This window comes from Anopheles ziemanni, chromosome 2, assembly GCF_943734765.1.
Source record: "Anopheles ziemanni chromosome 2, idAnoZiCoDA_A2_x.2, whole genome shotgun sequence".
In the NCBI taxonomy this organism is placed as follows: Eukaryota; Metazoa; Arthropoda; class Insecta; order Diptera; family Culicidae; genus Anopheles; species Anopheles ziemanni.
This window is the reverse complement of record NC_080705.1, coordinates 31,693,227-31,709,898: the sequence shown is the minus strand read 5'-3', so window position 1 is coordinate 31,709,898 and position 16,672 is coordinate 31,693,227. Positions and strand designations below refer to the sequence as shown.

At 45.2% G+C, this 16,672-nt stretch overlaps 4 protein-coding genes across 4 annotated transcripts; all 4 read left to right on the top strand.

Annotated features, from left to right (window-relative positions):
* Positions 1-1,135: 1,135 nt before the first annotated feature.
* LOC131293891 (endocuticle structural glycoprotein ABD-4-like) lies at positions 1,136-3,814 on the top strand. Its single transcript, XM_058321944.1, has 3 exons — positions 1,136-1,147; positions 1,270-1,467; positions 3,620-3,814. The coding sequence occupies exons 1-3, from the start codon at positions 1,136-1,138 to the stop codon at positions 3,812-3,814; spliced, it is 405 nt and encodes a 134-aa protein (XP_058177927.1).
* A 3,164-nt stretch (positions 3,815-6,978) lies between these two features.
* On the top strand, positions 6,979-7,575 carry LOC131293902 (endocuticle structural glycoprotein SgAbd-2-like). The gene is made up of 3 exons (XM_058321955.1): positions 6,979-6,993; positions 7,130-7,312; positions 7,396-7,575. The coding sequence occupies exons 1-3, from the start codon at positions 6,985-6,987 to the stop codon at positions 7,573-7,575; spliced, it is 372 nt and encodes a 123-aa protein (XP_058177938.1). The 5' UTR covers positions 6,979-6,984.
* A 2,117-nt stretch (positions 7,576-9,692) lies between these two features.
* Positions 9,693-10,766, top strand: LOC131281251 (larval cuticle protein LCP-30-like). The gene is made up of 4 exons (XM_058310523.1): positions 9,693-9,707; positions 9,768-10,345; positions 10,424-10,589; positions 10,695-10,766. Exons 1-4 carry the CDS (start codon positions 9,693-9,695, stop codon positions 10,764-10,766), a joined length of 831 nt encoding a protein of 276 aa, XP_058166506.1.
* A 41-nt stretch (positions 10,767-10,807) lies between these two features.
* LOC131293386 (uncharacterized) lies at positions 10,808-15,899 on the top strand. The gene is made up of 4 exons (XM_058321464.1): positions 10,808-10,811; positions 13,479-13,607; positions 15,163-15,328; positions 15,407-15,899. Exons 1-4 carry the CDS (start codon positions 10,808-10,810, stop codon positions 15,897-15,899), a joined length of 792 nt encoding a protein of 263 aa, XP_058177447.1.
* Positions 15,900-16,672: the final 773 nt, after the last annotated feature.

Below are 16,672 nucleotides of genomic sequence, written 5' to 3'. Positions count from 1 at the left end.
CACTGGTAACCGCCCGTTGAAAGGTTATTTTAATAATGCAATCAAAACATGAATATTTTTAAACGGTTACCATAATTTCACCGTGCCGTTCCCCGGGTGCACCGTCTCCCCCCTTTGCCCCAAAACGTCCCCAAATTTGACAGTGTGGTCCGGATCATCCGAAAAGGAAAATAAATGCAGCTCGTTTCATACTCCGACACTCTCGTCGGTCCGGTCCTTCGTGAGCACCGTTGGTAAAATGTTGCATGGCAAGCGGCCCGGCAAATGTACGCACTGGGCGCGGTATCGGATCCCCTTTACTGACCTACGTACTCCAAAATCCGTACTACGTGCCGGTAAAATGCCACTCGGGGTGGAGTTCAGCCCTGCGTCTTCCCCAACCCCTTCGCATGCTCCAGTGTCAAGTCCGAAAGATCATCTTCATCTGGCGCTGGTCGGACTGGACCGACCGAACGGGCTGCGGCAGGCAATAATAACAATAATCAAGTACCTCCCTGCCTGTGTGTGTCTGGCTGGGTGAAAGAGATGCCAATAAGGTGGAGGGAAAGAAAGGGCCAGAGACATAGGCGTGCGTGCAAAGGTTTCGCGGCCAGCAGCATCGTTCAACGGCGAAGTTCACCGAGGAGGATCTTCTTCACACTGAAGATGCCATTGCCTTCACCCGCCCTTACCCGCACGTCGTGAGCGCCCCGGAACGGTGACCACGATAGTGCACGCGACTTTTCGTCTACAGCTCAACCCGAAAACATGCGCCATGCGAGCCATGGGAGAGGGACATAAGCGGATAGCACCCTGAAGAAGCACAAACACACACACATACACAGATATCACAGGTACCAACTTCGGTTTCCCCCGTTGGGCCTGGACGATCCGAACATTTCGGTGGTCGGCAGATCCTCCGACGGCGTTTCGTGCATATAAATATCTGCCTCCAAGGAGCGTCCGAACGGCAGAACGAAGCTCACGGTGTCCGAGCAGGATCGTAAAGGCACGCCAGTCGCAACACGACGCTTTGGTCGCTCATCTCGTCAGCAGTGTGATATTTCTTTACCATAATAGTGACATAGTGTACCAACGGGTCCGCCGAACCGGAGATTCTAAAGTGTTTACCCGAAGAAAGTGCGACTGAATGAAAATGAAAGTGATCGTAAGTTTCTCGTATTGCTCTCTTTTCGGGAGCTTTCGCTCGCACTTGGTGTTGGAACGATGGCAGCAGTGAAAAGTTCGCGTTAAGATTCCCTACCGTATTGCTTTACTCCCGATGTGTAGATCATTCTCGGTGTCGTCCTGCTAGCTGGGGTGGAGTGCGCTCCCCAGGGCCCAGCGACAGAGCCCATCCCCATCATTCGCCAGGAGCAGGAGGTAAACCCGGATGGCAGCTACAGCTGGAGCTATGAAACGGGCAACGGGATCGTGGCTGAGGAGCAAGGCTTCCTTAAGAATGCCGGGTCAGAGCAGGAAGCGCAGGTGAGTCAAGTATAAGTAGCTGAAACTATCGAAAATCAGACAGAATTTAAAATTTTTAAAGAACTTAAGCGTGGAACTTTCCAAAAATCTTAGAAAAAGCATAGTAATTTTTAAAAATCCTAGCTATCTTGAAAGCGAAAATCTTTCATTCTTCACAAAGTAGCATCGATAAAATAGATTTGGTTGGAAAAGTAATATCCTTGACAATTCATTTGTGTAAATTTGACTGTTATTGAATGCACTTCCGAATGAAGATACCAAAATATCTATACGATAGCTTTCTTTTATATGGATCTTGTATGCATTCTCAGTTTTATTTTACCTTTATCCAGTGACGTACTTAAAGTATGCTAAAGTAATAGACAGTTCACTAGGTGCTTTTCGTAATTGCTTTATTTATTTATTTAAGTTCATGTTCAATATTAAAGTAGTTTCAAAATTCCCTCTTCAAATTTTACGTTGAATGCCTTCTATAACCCTAACAGTGGTTTTACTTTTGTAACTTTTGTTTTTAAATTAACCTTTTTACCTCATCATAATAAGCCTTCGCGGCAAACATTCTTCAAACAAAAGCTAGGTGGCAAACGTTAGAAAGTCTTTACGTGATTCAACGTTACGTTTACGTGATTCAACGTGACTTGTTTTCTTTTACATAATTTGCCGATGAAATGTGATCCGCGGTTCTAATCAAATGGGTGACATCGTTCGGGTGACTCCACTTTTACCCAACTTCTGCTCATAACGCTCAATCCACCCTCAATTGCTGCCATCCATTAATCAAAAATATCAGCCTTACGAAATGTGTCTATAGTCCGCCTTCCCCGTGCTCATCAGCTGGCCTTTCACGGTGAACCCTTGTTAGAGGCTCCCCATCCATCGTGGCGTGATCTCGCGATCCAGCTTCTCCCATGCCCTTTTTATCTTCCCCTGAGGCAACCCGCTCGGGTCACGATGTCACCGGCTTAGCAATGCGAAGAATGCACCGAGATACTCCATCCGTTGACACGATCATTTCGTCTCCGACACGTCTACCCGGGCTGCTTCGCTGCACAGACGAGCGTGGTGACCCACTACGGTCACCTACACCTACCCCAACAACACTCCCCTTTTGTACTTGTCCCCAAGCTCGACAACTAGCCGACTCCACACGCCACGATCGATCAGCAGGATCCAATTCCAAACGATCCCACGGAGTGCCGACCGTTGCGCAATGATGAGTTGCTTTGACCGCGGTTCAAACCGCCGGGGTAAGAAGCAGAAGAAGAAATCAAATCCGCCCGAACGAAAATAATAAACAGCAGCACTTTTTGAAAAGGTTAATTGGCATCCTTCAGTGAGCCTTAGCCGGGGGGATTAGTTTGGGTGCGGGCGTTTACTATTGGTAACGCCTTGTTTGGGAAGCTTCGTATACAAACGATTTTGCAAAAAAAATGGCGATAGCCAGATGATTTACCGTAAACATCCAATACCCAATCAAGCTCAATGGGTTCAAGTTTGAGGAAATTAAAACTTGCCTAAGCAGGCGGGAGTTCCAAAAAGTGTAACGTTGGAAAAATATCTCCACATCCATGACAAATGCAACATAAGTAGGCCATTTTGGAATGTGCGTTCCAAGTCATTATTAGAATCAGAAATGGTAGATTTCATATCATTCGAATCCAAGTGCATCGTCGCTACGTTACGGCACATGCAAATATGACATGATAGGTGTTACACAACCGCAGGCGGCGCGACAAATGAAACATTTACCAACCGAACCGGCCAAGAAGTTGCCGGCATTTGCATCGATTGCAAAAGTCATACAGATGGCATCCCACCATCTGCTTGCTTATTTATCTGTTAATCTTCCGCGCCTCTCGGCACTCGATCGTTGGTAGTGACCATCGGCAATGGTCATCTCTCTTCCCGAAAGGGCGCACCGTGGGGCCACTTTGTGCGTGAAGTGGCAACGAGCAATTAATTGATACTTTGTGCACGTTTCGCACCCGCGGTCTGTGCGTCTTAAGAAAGGGGAGTGGAAGTCTAGGGAGGCAGATCGATCGATCGATCGTCCTTCGACCGGTGGGCAGAAGGTTAAATGTGAACCTCATCGTGCATATCGTGCCAGCTCGACTAATCGGGCGTCTTACGTCTTACCATCTCGTTGCCACAGGTGGCTCAAGGTGAATATTCGTACACTGCTCCGGACGGGCAGCTCATCCGAGTGCAGTACATCGCGGACGAGAACGGCTTCCAGCCGCTCGGGGACCATCTGCCCACGCCTCCTCCGATCCCTCCGGCCATCCAGCGAGCCCTGGAGTACCTCGCCAGTCTGCCACCAAGCGACGACGCCTCGCGGAGGTTTTAGGGCGATCTAGGAAAACCCTAAGGACTTTGTAGTGCGTAAGGAAAACTGCATCATCACTTATCACTCACCACGTTATGATCTACTAGAAGTGTAGAAGTTGGTTGGAGAACAAGCAAACAATCTCACTCAACATACAACTGTAAATTAATTGCATCAAAAGCTCGATCAAAGAAATATGCAAATAAACCATACTTTATTCCTATAAAACAGACGTGCTTATGTTGTTTTATTTTATCTTCAAATCAGTATTAATTTGCTCTACCATCCACGATTAGTGCAGGAAACTCTATGGTCAAACATTAACAATCATCAAGATCTCTCTATTCACTAAAAGCGCCTTCTTCTACACCAACTCGCGTTCCAGCCCAGCAAGGTTCAGTCCTGCAGACTCCGATTCTCATGATTGCCGTCCATCCTCCCAGCACACGCTAATCACTCACATCATTTACATGATGCGCGTGCGTTCTCCACCTTACCGTTGCCGAGGCGGGACTCCCGTAATCTTGCCGAGAGTGTCTGATTTCGCTCATAAAAATCACTAATAACACACGAACACACACACACACCCACACAACCATGCATCATAAAAGCGAAGAAAACCGGCGTTAATCTCAAGGTAAGTAAGCATCGGCCCAAGCGAACGGATGAATGAACTACGGCGCGATGTGGAGCCGTCTCCTCCGCGATGGTGTCTTATTCGGCTTACAGGCGCCGCTTCTAGCCACGATAAAAGCGAGTGTTGTATATTGTTACATAGAGCTATCTTGGCCGATGCCGCATAATAAATTCACATCAATCGCACTATGAAAAGTTCTTGAACGATTGAGTCGAAAAGCTTAGGAATAGAATTGAATAACACCACACTGAGGAGGAGTATTGAGCATAGACTGAAAAATTAAAGAGTTGACAATTTTATCTGAAGGAAGAAAATTTCGACGGTCAGTTACTCTGTATTCCTTACGAAAATCAAAATTATTTACTAAAGTACTGAATAGTTTTCTACTGCCATTTGTTTCTTATTGAAGCAGTATTTGTGAAATATTTTCACCTCTATTAACTTTACCAAAGCGTCCGTGACCATTTAGATGTACGTAAAGCCCAAGATAGACGATAATAAATTTTGATAAACGCTACTTTCCAAATACTTTCTGAATTTCAAACCAGCATTTTTAAACACAAATAAATAAAATATTTTAGTTTTGAGCTAGTTTGAAAGAGTTACTTGGATCTGCAGGAGTTTGAGTGGAAGTTGCTATTGAGTAACTGTACTTTAAGTTGTAATTTACAACTAAAAAGTTATCATATCTCTGGATGGTTTTTGCATTTTTGGAATATTTTTAACTTTTTCAAGTTTTACGTAAATTCAAAGATATTTATAAAAAAATGAAAAATGCTGTTACATAATTCATTCGTAAAAAATAATATTGTAAATATTGTGAATAATTATTATATCATTCAAAAGCCTTCGGAATATTATACTCTATTAAATATACCTTGGCATGGGTCATAGTGCAAGACTAGATTATCCTTCAACTCACCCGCCCTTTCAGCACCTTCGGCGTCTTTACCACCTGCGCGAAAACCATCGCCAATTCTCGACCGTATATTTCTCCACCAATTTAGTGCCCCCAGGCCCTCGGAGGCGTTTCCTGGAAGCGCGATAATTCTACCAGCCGCCCAGCCGCCAGCTTAGAGCGGTGTTTATTAATTGTTTTGATTATATACCACCTTGCCGGCGGTCCGGCCCTGGTCGAGCATTGCAAAACCCTCCCGGCCCGTGCATGAATATTCATGAGCCCTAAAGAATATTTACGGCTTGGGCGTTGGCATGGATTTCCGCCCGAAAAAAGCACACAAAATCCTGCGGACATTCCCAGAGCCGGACCTGTTTTACGATCCGGTCCTTCTAGGATGGGGCCAGCGAAACTGAAAGCAAAGCACCGTGCTAAACAGGGCCTTTGGCGAGCCTCACGTGGACAGGAAGCGGTGGTTCGTCCGGCGCGTCCGATTATCTGTAAATATTTCATATGTTTTTAGCTTAATTGACTTCAGCACAGCTTCATCCACAGCTGCGTTATCTGATGATGTTCGTCAATCGTTAACGCAAACTCGAGCGATGGTCGCTGAAGAGAAGATTACCTACTTGTGAGAGATGATTAACTTTTGGAAGATTACCCGTTTGTCGAAGAAGATCTTCTCCTTGAATGGATGCAATGGCTCGAAAAGTATTTTTCAGGGACTGACAGAATTTTGTTCAAGCATGTTTTTTCCTCTCTCTCTCTCACTTTCTCTCTATCTCCCTCGTTCTCTCTACTACCCATAGTCTCAAAAAATGCATTCCTCCGTTCGATCGTATTATCATAAGCCTCCAGCATCAAAGCTCACCCGAAGCAAAGCCGAAGAATGCGATCGAACTTGGAAAAAGTGGTGCGAAAACTACGCGGCAATCCACTCGACCAACATAAAATAAAACTCATCCGAAACTGCCGAGAAAAACTAAATCACCCGCACGAGGGTCGCCGAAAGGGACTTCCCGCGCGGCCAACGATGACGACTCTGTGCTTCGTTTCTGCTCTTTGGTCGTTTTCTTCTCCCTCTCCCCTCTGGCTTTCGCGCCGAAAGCCGCTCTGCTACTACTCCTGTCAATGATGCAATCACCTCCATCGCTTGATGGTCCATCTGCCATTGATCCGGTGGTAATCAAATCTTCCGACTGTGGAGGGTGTCGTTGAAATTTATGCAAATTTGGTCTAACGAAGAACTTGTTTCTGGTGGCTTTTTTTCTTTCTTTCTCCATCCCACTCGCGCACCCCTGACACTGTTGAACTCTTCCTATCTTTCTTCTATTTCTACAAACCTATCCTGGCCTGCGGTTGCCGGGAGGGAAGAGAAAGAACTGGTGGCGAAGGCTGGAAGCGCCTTATGGTGATTTGCTAGGACACCCAACCGGACGCTCGATCGGTCGGACCGATTCGGAGCACCGAGTTCCATTCGAATACCCGAAGTGGTCGGCGTGTGTGAATCGATATATAAATAGCCAACGCCTCGTTGCTGCCTTTGTCAGATTTTGGATCCCAAGCCGATAGTTGCTGCGAAAAAAACATCCGATAACCGATCGTGCTTCTTGTGTGATACATAGAACGTATAGAAAAAACACTCTCGTGAACAGAATGAACAAGGTGCGTAGTGTGCTAGATAAACCAAGAATAATCTAGAACGAATATTTCAACAATCAAAGTGCAGAAAAGATCAATTTCTGATAGTGTACACTTTCCCTGCTAATTGTGCGAGTTCTGTTATCTCTGGTGGTTTTAGATCGTCTGTGTGCTGGTGGTTGCGTTGATCGCGTCCGTTGCTGCGGAGAAAGATGCGGTCGTACTCCGGCAGGATGTCGAAATCAATCCGGATGGTTCATATCAGTACGCTTACGAAACCTCGAACGGCATCCAGGCTGAGCAGCAGGGAACGTTGAAGGATGTCGGTGACGAGAAGGCACAGGTAAGGATTCAGTCGTTGATATCAATCCCCAGTGCCAAAAACCTCATTCGTTTACATTCGGTTTTCTCTTCGCTCCACCAAAGGTTGTACAAGGACAGTACGCCTACTCCAATCCGGACGGTAGTCGCGTCAGCCTGCAGTACATTGCGGATGAGAACGGATACCAGCCGCAGGGAGATCATCTGCCGACGCCCCCGCCAATCCCGGCAGCCATTGAGCGCGCCCTGCGACTGCTGGCGAACCTTAGCCGGAACCAGAAATAGACGGATGGTGACTGTGCTCTCCCCAAGTTAGCAAGTTAGGCTAGGTTAGTGATACAGTTCCCGGGCACTTGGCAGCAACTAGTCATGTTTCCGACGCGTAAAGTGACAAGGAAATAAAACCACCATTATCGAACGATATGTAAACACAACGCTGCAAACCAATTTCGAAGGCAGGTATTTTTTTTCAGATTTCGAGGTTCATCGCTTTATCGGTTCTTGCAAGTCTTTCGTTCAATTTACTTCAAACTATGGATTTGGGTACCATTTCTTGAGCGATAGAAGTAACATTTAAACTTCGGTAGAAAATGATGACAAGAACTGAAGAAAATATTTTTTTCTTTTGCATGTTCATTATTATTTTTGGCGGTTAAGTTTGTGACTCAAAGAAGAAACAAATCCCCGAAACGATGAACTTGACATTGAGCGTGCTGATCAAGCTAGTGATCATGTATGCAAAGATGTGGCGCTGGTGAAGAGGACACATTTTCGTCTGTCTTTTTGTCTATTTTGTTTACTCTCCAGCGTCCACAAGTTTCTTTTCGTTTTGTTTCAACCGACAACCTTCCAGCATTAAAATGCTGCGTTGCAGCGGGTGGAGCAACCTTGTCATATGCTTTAATTTTATGCTACTCGCTTGGGACGATACGTTGGCTTTGGCCAATGGTGACCCACAAAGATTTATACCTGGTGGTTCAATCAATAATCAACGCCGCACGGTGTCCGCACCGGCGGCAGCATCCAAATGGTTCGATAGCAATGGCGCATCTTGATGACGAAATGGGTGGCCTTCGGCTTTCCTCACCGCCAGCGACTCCCTTGCTCCGTACTTCCACTGATTCTGGTATGCCGAACAATGCCGAAATCCGAACGAAGAAGATCGCCCCAGCCGGTCGGATCGCCGGAGACCGTGAAATCCTACCCAACCTTGAATACTATCCGAAGTAACGCTAAAAGTGGTAGAGGAGGCGGTGTTGTGAGGCGACCACCAGTAGAGATCACACTCGCGGAAACTCGTATCATGTGTCTGTGTGTGCTTTTGTTTGGTTTTGTTTTCGTGGGCGTTACAATGGGGTTGTGAAGACGATTTCTCCACGTTTATAAATAGCCACGTGAAATATTCTTCCCCCACGGGACTGCCGATTGGCGTAAATTATTTTTAAATCTCGACTGGTTTGCCTACGAAATCTTTGATTAGCAAACATGCCGAAGAATACTGTCCATCATTTACCTTAACATTATGCAAAACAAGATATTTTTATTCGTCGACGTTCATGGCCAAAAGGAAATAAGTGCGAAATATTATTGAATAAAGCCAATACGGAAAGCTTCTGCTTTACACCATTTCCCGTTTTGATAGATTTTTTTGGGAAACATTTTCAACACTATTGCACCTTGTTTTTAGCCACCAAGTTTTTAACTCAAATCCGAAATATTCATAACACTCTTTCACTAAAATTCTGCCTGCTTTAAATAAACATGTTTCTGTGACTCTTCGCACCAATTCCCAACTCCTGAACGATGTATTCTCGCCTACACTATCCGAACAACTAACAACACGCAAGAATGTCTACCCACCGTTTTGCTGTTGGTTTGGAAACATCCCGAGGCTGTGTGGAACACTATTGAAGTATAGTTTATGGGACGTGAAAAATCCCATCCGCCGATATTGTCACAACAAGTCAATCTGGTTTGTCAATTGACATTAGGAGACAGGATAATAATTCGCACCCGGACGCGCGAGCAGTCGGTGAAAAATATCGAGCATTTTCGTAATAAATCTAACGCACTCTCGCAACGTTCTACGAAGCAATCGATTACAGTCGATTAAAGCATCCCACCGCTTCCAGAAGGCATTGGGGAAAGATGATTTAGTACGTGAGTCTGTTTGTTTCTGGGGCCAGCTTCTTTGAAGCGCTGGGGAAATTTGCATCGGTGAGCAATGAAATAAATTCATCAATCCGGTAGGTATCAATCGCTCGGTAGTGGCAGGGTTCTGTTTGCATTCACTTATCAACGCTGGAGTATATAAACAGTGAAATGAGTAGAATAAGAAATTAAACGCACTTCGACTAGGGCCTTGAGGTGTTCTAACTGTTTTCTGGAAACCAAGATTCAAAATGCGCCTTTATGTCGTAAGTATACCTAAAAACTGAAAATTGGATATATGTTATTCGATTAAATTTCTTTTTAAGGGCTTACTCGTCCTAGGTGGAGTGTTGGTACTTACCTTTGCCCAAGACGATGGAAAATACAGACCAACACCCGTTCCAACTACCACTCAACGGCCACGTTACAGGCCTTTCGTTGATGGAAGATACGCCCAATACCCGTACAATCCCTACCGGTACCCGACCGAAACAAGGCCCTACAACCAAAACGATGGCCGTTACTATCCGCGCAGCGATGGCCGATACGTGCCGAGAAACGATGGTCGCTACGTGCACGTAGACAACAGGTACAAACACATCGATGGCCCTAGCGGAAGTGGATCGGGTAACCAGGGAGGCTCCGGTGGGGCAGGAGGTGGAGCTGGAGGATCAGGAGGAGGAGCTAGAGGATCAGGAGGCTCAGCAGCTGGCAGTACAGTTGCCCAGCCTCCAAAACCTTCGACTACGGTAGCCCCTGCGCATCCAACGTCGTCCCCAACGCCCGTCCCAACACTTGCCAAGGTCGTTCAGTCTAGGGTCGCCCCACCTACAGGCTACTCTCCCGATGGATGGAAAATCATACGGCTGGAAAATCAGGTGGAAAAGGATGGCTACCACTACGTGTGAGTTTCATGCACTGAGCTGAGGAATGGGGGCATTATTTAAAGCTCACTCGTTACCTGATGTGCCTTCCCGTACAGATTTGAAACCGAAAATGGCATTCTCGCCGAGGAGGCGGGTCGCATCGAGGACAAGGGCACGGCCACGGAAGGACTCCGGTCGCAAGGTTTCTATCAGTACGTCGGCGATGATGGAGTCGTCTACCGGGTGGACTACGTTGCCGATGGTAACGGCTTTCTGCCACAGGTGCGTTGAACATCTTCTTCATTGGACGCTAGGCAATAAAACTTGATTGATTGATTGTCTACTTCTTCCGTGCGCGCGCACGATCGTGAACTCTCTCACTCACAGGGTGACCACATTCCAAAGGTGCCGCCAGCAATCGAAAAGCTTCTGAAATATTTGGCCTCCCAGCCGAAGTAGCCTCGCCAGTATGGACCCTACTTTATAAAACGGGCAAAAGAATGGGTTAGACATACATAATAAAATAATATTTCGTTCGAAAGGCAAAACTTTCGTTGTTTTTACCGGTTCGCAATTACATTGAATTCTCTCTTTAGCGCCTGAATAGCTGCAACTGGACATACACGATTGAGACGAAAGATTTCAACGAACGAGAAACGAGGAATTATCCGTTTTAAAAGATGATTCAAAAATATTTAAGAGTCTGTAATCGACTGTTGGGCTAACTGACTCTCATCAGAGCCATTAAATTAATCGAAGTAAACCCACAACTAATTAAATGTATTATGTGTTGTTCCTTAAATTGGCAAATCCCCACAGGAAAACCACTTAAGATTCTATTTAACTAATAAATACTATGTTTTCACAGCGAAGATTACAATAACAGTGAGTTTTCTGACTCTTTATTGTTCAACGAGTTATGCTTCTAAGGCTACCGAAAATCTTCTTGAGTTCTTCAAAAAATTTAAATTTTATTAATATTTACATGAAAACTTCTTACAACAACCTGTAAGAGTGGTTTTCTTGAATATACATTTATTCAAATCGTATTACGAAAAGTGATTCCCATGATTCACATTCTGGGAACCTCGGTTGAAACGCGCACTGCAAGGATAAATTGGAATTTTAACTGGAATATGTTCGACCTTCGTGTAATTCGATAAAATACCCCCCCCTATCTTGGCTGCCTGCCAAAGTGCTGAGTGCTCCGTATCGCACCGGGTGAGTTATTTTCGGGAATTGAACTTTCAAAAAATAAAGCTTCCATCGCCCGATACGGAAAATATACTCTACTCAAGGCAACAGAATCGATGTGCAATGTGATAAATTGCTCACACTCTCCTCCCGCACGGTAGCCTTCACCGAACAGAAAGTATAAAACATCTCAGCAATGTTAATGCGGTGGCTAAAAGCACATCCCACCATATCCAGCCCAACTTATCCCCCCTAGTATCTCGAAGGACTTCACCGTAAACGAAATTCAATGAACTCATCGCTACAACGAAAGATGAAGAACCTTCCTGCGGCGTCTACGCCATCGATCGGACCATTTAAATTGTGCCCCCGCAGACAACAAACAATCCATTGAACATGCTTTCGATGATTGCCCTCTTATTACAGCACACTGAGAGAATCCAAAGAAAAAACCACTTTCGCTATCGCGTACAATTTGAATCAATTCTTTGGTTGATAGTATATGCTCTGCCTATTCTCGAATTATTGTGAACAATTTTATGATCCATAACATCCGTGCACATCTCACTTCTTCTTCTCATTTGCCTTATATGTAAATAAAGTAATAAAAAAACGTGTTAAAATCGACGACTTCTGCATTGTTGGGCACAAATTTATGGGGCAGTTTGATGGCGAAACTTCGCACCGTACATACCGCTGGCGACGGAAAAGATGGACCACCGGACGCCAGCATTCGTCTCACCGGTGAACCGTGAAGCTCGACTTCGACTGCCTTGACCGTCGCCAACAAGTATCAACAGCCTTGAACGGCCTTGCGGGCAGTTTCTCATAATCTTCAACTAAAGATCCGTCCGGCGCTGTCGGGACTAAACAGAGTGTCTGCCCCGAAATTCATCCCCTTACATTCGGATCGGAAGGAAGGATTCGCGATGCAAACCGCTTTGGGCAGAAACAATTTGGTGGTGCAATTATCCTTAAAGCAAATGCGTGAGAGATTGTCGCGAAGGGTACGCTGGTTGGATGGTGTGGCAAGAGAGAATTTGCGCCATCTCGTAATTCCGACCCACGGACACGCGCACCACCGGCCCGGGACGGATGGGTTTCGATCGATCGGGTCTTCGGGTGAGCAATAAAAATAAATTGTTTACTGTCATATTTTTTCGCAGCTCGCTACGCGCTGGCCAAGCTAGAAAGGGGAAGGACGTACCTTTATATTTTTTTTGCATACAAACACTCACTCCATTCTCTCCCGTAGTACGCTGACGGCGTGGTTGGGGTGACATACCGACCGTCGGACGAGTGTCACTGCTTGTAACTCTCGCGTGCTGACGAGAATAGTATTTAATAGGAATTTTGCAGCAGTTTCAGTTTAGTTTGATTTAATCAATTACAGACGCCGCACTGTAGTACCTGCAACTACATCCCGCGTTGCGCTCCGGTTCGGTTCGGTCCGGTTGTATCTGTGCACCAAGATCCCGCAGGCTTTCCTTATAGCGGCATCAACATTACCTGCTCAACAATGCAGTCCAGTGCATCCGCAACGACGTCAGTTCTAGTGAGTCATCACGTGTGTGTTTGTGTGTGAGGGTACTAATGCGATATAGTTTATGATCCTTCTGGACGTTGGAGAATGTCAACCTGCGCGCCTCGCGATTGACAACTAACGTTCTAACGACCCGTGGGAGGGTGAAAACCTTTCTTCATCCTTGGTCAATGTTCACCCCCCAAGTCACTGGGAGCTATCCGGAAATCGAACAAGTGAGCGTCCTTCACCGGCAACGAGCGGGGGACAGCTTCGGGTGTTGGCATCGCGATGCATCGTTACGATAAATTGTGGGCATCGCGATGCATCGTTACAATAAATTGTGCATTTATCCCGGCGGACGGTTGATACGACATGGTTTTGGAATGTGCTATGATGATACATGATTCAACTGTTGCGTTTACGATTGGTGAAAACTGTTTAGTGATACCAAGTTTCCTCTTTCGCTTCACAGATTCTCTCCATAATGGTCTGCTTCACTGTGCTGCAAGCAGTTCCAAACGATGGAAAATATAATCCCAAGAAGTACGGCAAAAGTGGAAAATATGTACACTCAGGTGAAGGTGAGTGATTCAACTGCTCGAGATGTGGAATCTTAGTGAAAACAAACGACTTATATTCTGTATTATTTTTTCTCTTCCTAAAATATCATCACAAGCAGAAAAAACTTATTGTATTATTTAAATTGTAATAAGTTTTTCACAACATTTTGCTTGTGATAGGTTCTACGATAGGATATTAGCTTAAAATTTTGTTTTATCCAAAATCTATTGAGCGACGATTTGTTTTCGAATCAACTCTTTTTACTAAAGTTTGCATAATAAAAATGGGCTAACTTCAGCGATAAAAAATGAAGTACGCAAGATAATTCAATTAGGTTAATTTTAACGCAAAGTTATATTAGTTTGGTACAATAAAAAATATTCTTAAGGCGGCCTTACGGCATTTGACCGGAACTTTTGCCATAAATCGGGCAAAAGGTGTAGAAATTTGTTTGGGTTAGATCTTTGGACAACGTGCTTTCGGTGAGCATGACCAACACATTGTATCCTACTCATTATGATAGTTTCTTACGAAAGAGGCTACTTTCTTAGTCACTACTTTGGAAAATTTAAACAAATAGCAACAAATGTAAAGCACACAGTTTTTTATTTAGTTCTACGCTTAACACATTGACTGCCAAGATTAGTACATTTTGTGAGTGCAATCTGTTTTAATAAAATTGGTTTATAACATTTATTAAACCAACCTGTTGGCTATCAAAAATGATACCCATGGCAGTCAACGTGTTAATGACCCTTTCATAAAAAAAGTTGTTAGCGTTCTTTGTTTCTACACAAAAAATCGCCAAAGTCAGTCCATTTTTTAATGCATATGTTATTTTTAAAATAAAAGAAGCATTCAGGTGTGTATCGGCATTCGATTTACTTCAAGGCAACGATGAAAGCTAAGTACACTTATTCATATTCTATTCCCCCGATGCTATGTGAGATCATAACTTTTTAGAGCACAAATTTTAGGAAATAACCATTTATTATATTTACACGTAAAATATGATTTGTAAAATAAACAAGCGCACCTACCAGTTGATTTACAAATTCACCAGGAAATTATCAACGATGCCGCATGGATCATATTTTTTCCTCCCCAATAACCGTATAATATTCACACACCCCTTTTGCTTTATTACGTTGCCTAAAACTAACAGAACCGAAATGCTGAAATTTATTTTACGAGCATTTTAAAAACTATCCTCTGCTACGGTCCCGTCGCTAATCAAAACGATACGATCGTAGTAGCTACGGTCTACAGCCCTTCAGCGCGTCCAATACCGGTAGGATCAATCGAGCCGTGGACGTGTTTCAAGATTTGTGAATTTACATAATTTGTTTCTGATTGGCTGTCGTAAAAATCTATGTTTACTAGTCTCCCAACCTTACGGTATGCCGCAGCTTGTTGGTTGTTGCGCTGTCAGCATTGTTTCAAAAATTGATTTAAATTGTATGTATTCGATATTCGGATGAGGCTCATTAAACACGGCTAATCTTGTTATATGGGAACCCTGGGTGAGCTGCCGACCCTTCCCGCGTATGAAAATGATGTCTTCTTCCATTCCAGGCGACTACGTGGAGGATGTGAGTAGATACCGGTACATCCACTATGACGACGGTAACCGGGGAAGGTACTTTCACATACACATACCGTACGACGGAGGCTACGGAAACTACGAGGGAGGACACGAACCCTACCGCTATCCTCCGTACGATCCAACGGGCGAATATGCGTACGTATTGACGAGGTTGATATCCTTCTGCAAAGTCCCACTTGATAAAATGTGCTTTTCCTTCCACGCCATATCCAGTGAAATCATCAGTAAATATTCATCCGACCCGTACCGGGCGAACGCCTACGACATCAAGAAACCCTCCATCTACCTCGAGTACGGCGTGCCCACCGTTTCCGAATCGAACACGGCGTCTAGTGTGGTCGATGTACGCCAGTCGCTCCTTCCAGGGCCGGGAACGGCCTACCTTCCAGCGAAGGAGCCCGAGCTGGATGTACGCAAGTCGTTGCTGCCGGGTCCGGGAACCGCCTACCTGCCCGTGTTGACGTCCGAAGAGCAGAAACTGGCGTCGGAGAAGAAAGCAAAGATTTTGCCACATCCAAACAGCTTACAGGGAAAGGAGGATGCTTCTTCAAAGACAGGCAGTGCGGAAGGTGCCAACACTTCTGCCAGCACAGACGACTCACGAGCGACCACTACCGACTCACTTCCAACGGACGCCGGAGAGAACGCTCTTCACAATCAGCCCTGTTTCGCGGTAAGCGGCACACTTAAACTTTCCAAGACGTAATCGAAGACGCTGCGCCCATGGTATGTCCGTTGCATACCTGCAGGCGTTTCGCGAACGAATCCGATCGAAAGCTGCCGACCGAAGCTTGGAGCGACCGTACGTAATTCATCCGCTCGAAGATGATCCACTTTATTTCGTTGATAAGCAAACAGCTCTGTATTTCGAAAGTTGTCCTATAAACATTCAAATCCATTGATGATGAAAGATCAATCTACGGACGTCCTTGAGGCCGACGAAACGAGGAGGTCTTTTGATACCACCACTTTAGCGCGCACCTATCCGAAACTCCTTTCATTCACTGTGTTTGCGGCTGGTGAAAGACGGCCCGAGCTTGGGCCGGAGCACCTGTTCACGTTAAAGCAAGCAGTGGTGACAAATTGGCCACTTCCGGAGCCATCGATGCTACTGCGGTATCATCAAAACAAGCCGGCTAATGAGTTGAGTAACACTGGTCGACAAGATAAACGACGCGGGCCGTATGCTTCAGGGCCAATTTATGCAAATCGCTAATGCCGCCACCATTAGACGATGATTCTGCATGCGCTCGGAAGGCATGCGTTAAATTGAAGATGTGCTACGGAGGTAATGGAGCGTGTCCAAAAGCCTATGACATATCATGGGAAAGGACATTGCGTGTGGGAAGGGAGAAGGGGTCCTGAGGTGAGTTAATCCGTATAATGTTGTTCGTCTCTTTTATGTCATTCAACGAGTTGTCAGCCCAACAATACGCCTACATCATTATGGTTAATATGTCATTTGCATGATTTCCTCAA

Bases quoted from the DNA above. Each gene is read 5' to 3' on its own strand.
- LOC131293891 (XM_058321944.1), top strand. The intron at 1,468-3,619 runs GTGAGTCAAGTA...TCGTTGCCACAG, and splicing joins GGTCAGAGCAGGAAGCGCAG to GTGGCTCAAGGTGAATATTC.
- LOC131293386 (XM_058321464.1), top strand. The intron at 13,608-15,162 runs GTGAGTGATTCA...CTTCCATTCCAG, and splicing joins ATATGTACACTCAGGTGAAG to GCGACTACGTGGAGGATGTG. The intron at 15,329-15,406 runs GTACGTATTGAC...CGCCATATCCAG, and splicing joins GATCCAACGGGCGAATATGC to TGAAATCATCAGTAAATATT.
- LOC131293902 (XM_058321955.1), top strand. The intron at 7,313-7,395 runs GTAAGGATTCAG...GCTCCACCAAAG, and splicing joins TCGGTGACGAGAAGGCACAG to GTTGTACAAGGACAGTACGC.
- LOC131281251 (XM_058310523.1), top strand. The intron at 10,346-10,423 runs GTGAGTTTCATG...CTTCCCGTACAG, and splicing joins AAGGATGGCTACCACTACGT to ATTTGAAACCGAAAATGGCA. The intron at 10,590-10,694 runs GTGCGTTGAACA...TCTCACTCACAG, and splicing joins GTAACGGCTTTCTGCCACAG to GGTGACCACATTCCAAAGGT.